Here is a 7,578-nt window from a genome sequence, read left to right as displayed (position 1 = left end):
CCCGCAGCCAGAGAAGTTCCTGGGGCTTGGGCCCCATTCATCTTATTTGTTATGAATATTCACAATTTGTCAAGAACTTCAAGTCTAAGCATTCCAAAGGTTCTTTTGCATACTTTCTAATGCATCTTAACTTGATATAATTATAGGTTTAAATTCTGAGCCTTTGATTTTTGTGATTGCCTAAAACGTTGTTCAAGGTCTCAGTGAAGAGTGTAAAGCCACTCAGTTCCACACAGCAGATGGAGAGCCTCTTTCTTCTCATGTAGACATATGATTCCCCTATCTCTCACCAATACAACAGTTTTACCTGCAACAGACTTCATGCCGTGAATTTGTAAAGGAATGAGCAAATAATTTATTTAGTGTCTAAAATCCTTACTTATCAGAATATTTCAAATTCTAGCTATCAATGAACTCTGCCATTTCCCACCCCGGCTGTATGAAAAGTGAACCTCTACATGAAGTCTGTTAACTTCACACAAAACAGGAGAAAGAACTACCAGTAACCCCATCACAGTAAAGGTGCAGTCTACACTTTGATATGGTGGGTGGTATATTCCCTATACCTTCATGTGTATGTGTTCTTTGACTTTTCAGGAAACTGAAAATCTATGGAGGTAACTCATTTGCTTTCCTGCATCAGCAGTTTCTTGTTACAAAATTACCTACATTTATGGTAACATCACTGGAACAATCCATCTCTATACCATTTCTGCGCTCCTTCACTAGCTCACACATAGATGAAACAATTTCAGCTTGCTAACAGTCTGTTCATATGGCCCGTTTTTAAGTAAGGTCTCCTAAAACTAAGTTATTGCACTTACTAACCTAGATGACAAAACCTAATCTATACCCTTGTAGTGAGCAGCAGAGAATGTGAAAGGAAAATGAGTCAAATAACCTGGCTGTGATAAAGCCAGGAGGGGATAGATAACTTTTGAGATATTAGCCAAGTTATCTCACAGGATCTATTTCTTTACTGCAAGAGGAGAGAGCTGAATCAGGAGACCCTCAAGATCCCTTGTGGAATATGAACTTTAAATTCCTAACTTCTACACATGTCCAACTCAGCTCTATTATCTTACATTTAATGGTATCAGCACAAGAAGTCACTATATTTAGGTTGAAATGGTCCCAAACCAGAAGTCTTAGAAGTGAAAATACAGTCAGTCTTCTGTATCTGTGGCTTCTATATTGATGAATTCAACCAACCATGGAAACTCAGGTATGAAAGTTGGCTCACTGCTGATTTTTGCTTACTAATATATTAGGGCATGTGTATGTACTACTGAGATCAGGATTGCTGCTTGTACTCATGGAAATCAGGTCAGTAGAACCTTTGGAGAGAAGCCAGAACTAAGGAACAAGAAAAGCTACGGTATTTCCTCAGAAGTTTGGCTGACTGGCTATTGACACCGACTATGCACCAGGATAACAGGTTTACAGGCTTAGAGGTAACCAAGACTTCTTGCAAACTATCTATAACAGTGAAAAATGAAGGCCTTGTGCACCCAGGCAGAGCAAGGCCTCACACACCCTGGCAGAGCAGGCCACTAGTGGTGGGACACTGTTTCCTGAAAAGGCCCCATAGAACCAGTGGTTGGAGACTAAGACCTGACCTGGACCAGAAAAGTCTTGTGAAGTCAGAGGCAGCAATGAGAACACAAGACATTTTCCCAAGTAGGCCACCCCACAGTCATCTGCTGGTGACTGAACCAGAGTGGCAGTACCCTGTACCCAGTGGCATGGAGTAGCAGCTCTGAGGCTTGAACTTCAATGGCGGAACAACCCTGGGGTCACTTCTGTGCCAGGGTCCCAGAATGGAATGAGGAAAGCGCTGTCCAGTCACAATAGACAGCGAGCAGCTGGACAACAGACTGGGGGGAACCTGGCTGAGAAGGAGGAGCTAGAGCCCAGACTCCAATCTGGTGAATGCCAAAAGCCAGCCTTAGCTCTAGCTGCAACTCCAGAACTCTACCAACAGTGAAAATCTATCTCTGGAGTTTACATATTAATGGAACATTGCAGTGGAAGAATTTTGGTAACTCTCAGAATGAGAAGAGGGTTCCTTAAAAAGAACTTGGGGAAAGTTGATTGCTATGACTTGTGTCTAGATGGCGCCCACAGCCACATGTAATTACAGGTGTGACTTTTCAGAAGTGGCTAGATCTAGGGCATGTGATGCTGGGATTTAGTGTATGATGCTGGGATGAGGGATGTGTGGTTACTAAATTAGGCCACTAATTGGTTTGGCACAGTTGTAGGTGTGGATAATGGGAAAGCCCACCCTGGGTGTAGAAGACACCACCCAAAAGGCAGGTAGCCTGGAAGAGATAAAAGGGTGAGGCAGGCTGCTGCTGTTGCTGCTTCTTGCTACTTTGCTGCCTTCTGTCTACCATGAATTGTTTCTTCTCTGCCATGCCCCTCTGCCATGCCACCCTGCCTTGGAGCCAGCCAACTCTGAACTGAAACCTCTACAAACTGTAGAGTTAAATAAACCTTTCCTGCTTTTATATGTGGGTATCAGGTATTTTGTCTCAGCAATAAGAAAAGTAACTAAGACAGTCGTGGTTGTATTTGTTGACCCTGTAACAAAGACTGAGTTTCTCAGCCATTAGGGCCCAGGGCACTTGCTTAATAACACAGCAAAACTAATTTTGACAGTGGAACAGCGGCAGAAGTTAGAGGAGATGGTGATAAAATTTATTGAGGAATTAACCTGTCATCAACTCCTGTCAGTAGCTACACTTAGCCTGTAAATATAGCAAGAGAACAAAATGAAATTTTTACTGAGATTCTGTTACAATACCAAACAGCATGCTGAGCATTTCACTGTTTCCTCTTCTGGTCTTCATTATACCCATGGACTAGACATTGTTCCCACTGCCAAGGGAAATTGAGGCTCAGAGAAGCGATTTAACTTCTCTTAAGTGGTTCGATTAGATTGAAGTCCAGGTTTGTGAATCCAAAACCTTTCCCACACACCACTTCGCCACTTCAGAAGCAGAAAAGTAGAACACACACACACACACACACACACACACACACACACACACACATACACACCAAACAATTAAGACTCAATGTAATGAGAGTCCAGGAAGTCTCAACTGCAAGCCTGCAGCTCTCCTACTTTAACTTTTCCCTAACTTCTCAGAGAATTTGAGCAAATGACATATTTCCTGTCTGTTAACTCACCTAAAAAATCTATAAATTATGTCTTTTCCAAATTCATGTTAAAGGCCTAACTCCCATAAGACTCTGCTTGAATATAGGATCTTTAAAGGATAATTAAGGCTAAGTGAAGCTTTCAGGGTAGGGCCTTTGTCCAATAGGACTGTGGCTCTTTAAGAAAGGGAAGATGGCCAAGGGAAGGTGGCTGGCTGCCTGCAAACCAGGAAGAGGGCTCTCAACAGAATATGACCCTACTCTCACTGTGATCATAGACTTCCAGTCCCCAGAGCTGTGAGAAAATAAATTTATTCTTTTTAAAGCACTGAGAGTATAGTATTTAATTACAGTAGCCTGAGCAAATTTGAACACATTCCCAGCTATAAATCACTGGGTCATGTGGCATCCAAGTATCTTTCAGCTTTCAAGTTATATAATGTTCTCTGACACTGTGGGTATAAGAAAGAAAGAAAGTTCACAAGAAGGAGTAAGAAAGCAATGGGAAATGGTCCAACTGGTAAAAACAAACAAACAAACAACAAAAAAAAAATTTGTAAGTAATTGTAGAGAAACAATTATAAAACATTTTTAAAGATCAACAACAAATCAGAATTCTTTCAATACAATCCCACTACTGTTTTTTGAAGCCATTCTGGGGCAGAGGGACAGATTCTCTTAACTTACTTTCAAGCGTATTCCATAAGCCAGTGTTTATGTGGAAAGCAAAGGGAAGGCCACAAAGAAGTTACTATGCTAACAACCTTCTATTAGAAGCTGCTTTACATCTTTTTGAAGAAAGGTGGTTGTTAAATAAAACCCAGCAACAATTTGTTCTTTGACTATAGCTGACTTATTTCCCTTGCCATTTAGGATAAAAAAATCACCTGGCCTTTGTTACTACAAAAGTCCTTTCTAAAAACTGAAAGGGAAAAAGAGTTTCTTACTGTAATCTCGATTTATCCTTCCTGTTCTAACAAAACCTACCTCATGGCAATGGTTCTTACTGTTCCTATTTTTTAATGCCTCATACCTGGTCAATGAAGAGATTGCAAAATTCTTGTAACAAGACTATCACCCGAGCAGGGATGTTGTAAAACTTGGAATGACTCCAAATAAGGCAGATGGTATGAAACAATGGGGTGATTAATGCGCAGGTCTGTGGGAATTCTGTCTCCTGGAGACATTGAATGCGTCTCCTTAGAGGCCTCAGGTAAAGTTCCACATCTTGGGCTTCAAGGAGAGCTGAAAGGAAAGAGAACAATTGTTTATATGATATACTCTCTTTTTGCTAAATCCACTTTACAAGTTCAAGAGAACCATGTCAAATAACACAGCTGTCTTTCAATATTGTCATCTTTCCATTTCTGTTATCCATCCTACAATTTATACATGAGCAGTCCGAAATATTTTATACATGTCCATTTGTAACTCAGCTACGCAGGACAGCACTGGTCTAGTTATTCACATAGCATAAGTAATTGTAGCTAAAGACCCGGGGGAAACAACCTCAGAGTCTAAAGAGATTTACTCAACTCCATGGAAATGCTATGGGAATAAATCATCTCTGTATCATTGCCATTTTACGGTTTGGATTACAGACTTCACCACTAGAATGTTTTCCTTCTCAGTACTGGGTACAAGCACAACTGAATCATTTATTGCGTTGTTCTAGTTTCCTATGAGAGTCACTGAATCAATGGATAGGAAAATTATCTATTATTAACCAAAATAACTCTTAGTAAGTGCAGGGATAAAAATATTCTGGAACTAGACAGAGTGATAGTTATACAACTCTGAAAGATGTAAATGTCACTGAACTTATACTGTAAGATGATTTTGTTTTGTGAATTTTACCTCAATATAAAACCTTTCAAAATGTCATAGATATGAAGAGAAATTAAATATTTTACCACTACTAATGACTGCTTAGCCAAATTCAAATTTTCTCATGATTAAAACTAGTCTTTTCAGTGTACCCTAAGTGGATCACTATTAGACTTCACTATTAGACTTCACTTTGTTCCTGAGGCTACAAATGCCTTTAATTCAAAATGGGTTGTATTTATGAAGGTAGAAAATGAAGTTAAATCTTATTTTCTCAGGTTATCCAAAAAATCCTACTACCTGTATCACTCACCCATATTACTCTGTTTAACGTGTAACCAATTAATCTGTCTGCCTAACACAATGATAAAGCTTTGATGAGAAAGAAGGGGTTACAGAATTGTTTTCTTTTGAAGGCATACTCATGTTCAAAATTTAATTTTGAAGTTCAGTAATTATATCTAATAGGTAAGTGCACTTAAAATGTGCTAAGCATGTCTGGTGATCTCACTAAGTCTCAAGTATGTCTTTGAGAGGGATCTCCTACCTCTAACTGACCACAGGTTTGAGCCACATGTAACCCCTAAAATCTGTTATTTCTGACTTTTCTGCCAATGGTCACAAAGCTCTGAGCCCTGAGATTTGTTTCTGCAGCAGCTATGTCTACAGAAATTGTTTAACTTATAACACTGGGAGAAAAAATGCTAATAGCCCCTACTTATTGAGGGTAAAACTATGTACTATACCTTATATAATGTATATAGCATCTCTATCTAATGGCTCTCAACCAGGGGAGATTTTGCTCTCAGGGGACACTGGACACTGAAGACACTGTTGACTGTCACAAGTGGGATGGGGCTAATAGACAGAAGTACATATTTGAAAGCGGTGGGGATTATCACTGTGTTGCTGAATATCCTACAGTGCACAGGATGGCCTGTCATCACAAAGAATTATATGGCCTAAAATGTGCATAGTAAAAAGAATTTCCAGTATCACAAGCAAAAACAGCTACTCACCCATATCACCCCTCTCATCCCATACTGGGGATTGAATCCAGGTACTTTTCATGGAATTATATCACTGGCCCTTCTTAAGGTTTTTGATTACTTAAAAGTTCAGTCAAATAATGCAATGACAGAATTCAGCAAACACCTTACAATGATAACTCTTAATGTCAATAGTCTTAACTCTCCAATCAAAAGACAGAGTAGTAGATTGGATTGAAAAGTAAAATGCAGCATATATTCCTTATAGAAGACAACTCATGCAAAAGGAATCTCAAAGACTAACAGTAAAAGAGTGGAAAATGTTTCATGCAACTGTAGCCCAGAGGCAAGCAGGAATAGCTACCCTATTTTCTGACACAGATTTCATACCAAAACTAGCCAGAAGGAATAGAGATGGCCACTACATACTCATATAGGGACCAATTCAACAGGAAGTAATAACAATTATAAATATCCATGCACTGAATGTTGTTGCACTCAAAATCACAAAACAAAAATTACTGGACACAAAAGAACAGGTAGACAGCAATACAATCATATTAGGGAACATTTAACCTTCACTCTTACAATTAGGTCAAAGAGACAAAAAATTAAAGAAATATCAGAGTTAAACCACACTACTGAACAGACTTAAGAGATATCTACAGACTGCTTCATTCAATAGCAGAATGTAGGCATTAATGATCAGGTTCTGTTCCTGTGACTAATTCGTTGAGTGAATTGGTTGCTAAATGAGGAAATGTATATAGTATGTAAATTACAATATTCAAAACAAAGAAATGGTCAAAGGAAACTCCAACTTGATGACTTTGATTTTATTTGCATAACTCATATGTAGTACTGTAATGTGTAACAAAATGCAAAACTACAGTAAAAATTACTGTACTATATAAACAAGGTGAACTGTACAAAAAAAAGACATTGAGACTCTATAAACAAGATGTACAGAAACATCCAAAACCAAAATGGGTGGGTCATAAGTCCTTGTAGCAATTTCTGTCTAAACAGTCTTTTAACAGTAATATCTGCATACATTTTTTCTCAGCAGCATACAAAACTTTTTCTGAAACAGATCATATATTAAGCTATAAAGCATGCCTAAATAAGTAGAAAAGAATTAAAATAACCCCTTGCATACTACTAGATCACAGGATGATACTTGAAATCAACAGCAAAAGAAACCACATAAATTATACAAACACATGAAGATTAAACAATACATTACTAAATAATTGATAGATCATTGGAGAAGTTAAGGAAGAAATTTAAAAACTTCCTAGAATCAAGTAACAGTGAAAGCACAACAGGTCGAAACCTGTGAACACATTAAAAGAACAGAGCAATCCTAGATAAATAACTTAATGATGTATCACAAGATCCTAGAAAAACAAGAGCATTTCACATCTGAAAATAATAAAGGGAAAAAATTTATAAAGATCAAAGTGGAAATTAATAAAATTGAGACTGAAAAAATTACAAGAGATCAATGAATCAAAGAGCTGGTTCTTTTCATTTTAAAAATAAAAGAAGGAAAACATTAACAAACAGACAACCATTTACAAAATAGCAAAAG

At 38.1% G+C, this 7,578-nt stretch overlaps 1 protein-coding gene across 2 annotated transcripts in view; it reads right to left on the bottom strand.

Moving 5' to 3' along the window:
• Dnah11 (dynein, axonemal, heavy chain 11) overlaps positions 1-7,578 on the bottom strand; it is a gene marked incomplete at its 5' end in the record, with an annotated part of 307,294 nt that overhangs the window by 282,860 nt on the left and 16,856 nt on the right. For both annotated transcript variants that reach the window (XM_005377377.2, XM_005377378.2), the window contains 1 exon segment: positions 4,202-4,413. In XM_005377377.2, coding sequence (XP_005377434.2) covers positions 4,202-4,413 — 212 coding nt within the window.

Source organism: Chinchilla lanigera, unplaced genomic scaffold (assembly GCF_000276665.1).
Source record: "Chinchilla lanigera isolate Chin_1 unplaced genomic scaffold, ChiLan1.0 scaffold00009, whole genome shotgun sequence".
NCBI lineage: Eukaryota > Metazoa > Chordata > Mammalia > Rodentia > Chinchillidae > Chinchilla > Chinchilla lanigera.
The sequence above is the reverse complement of the archived record's forward strand: the minus strand, read 5'-3'. Positions and strand labels throughout refer to the sequence as shown.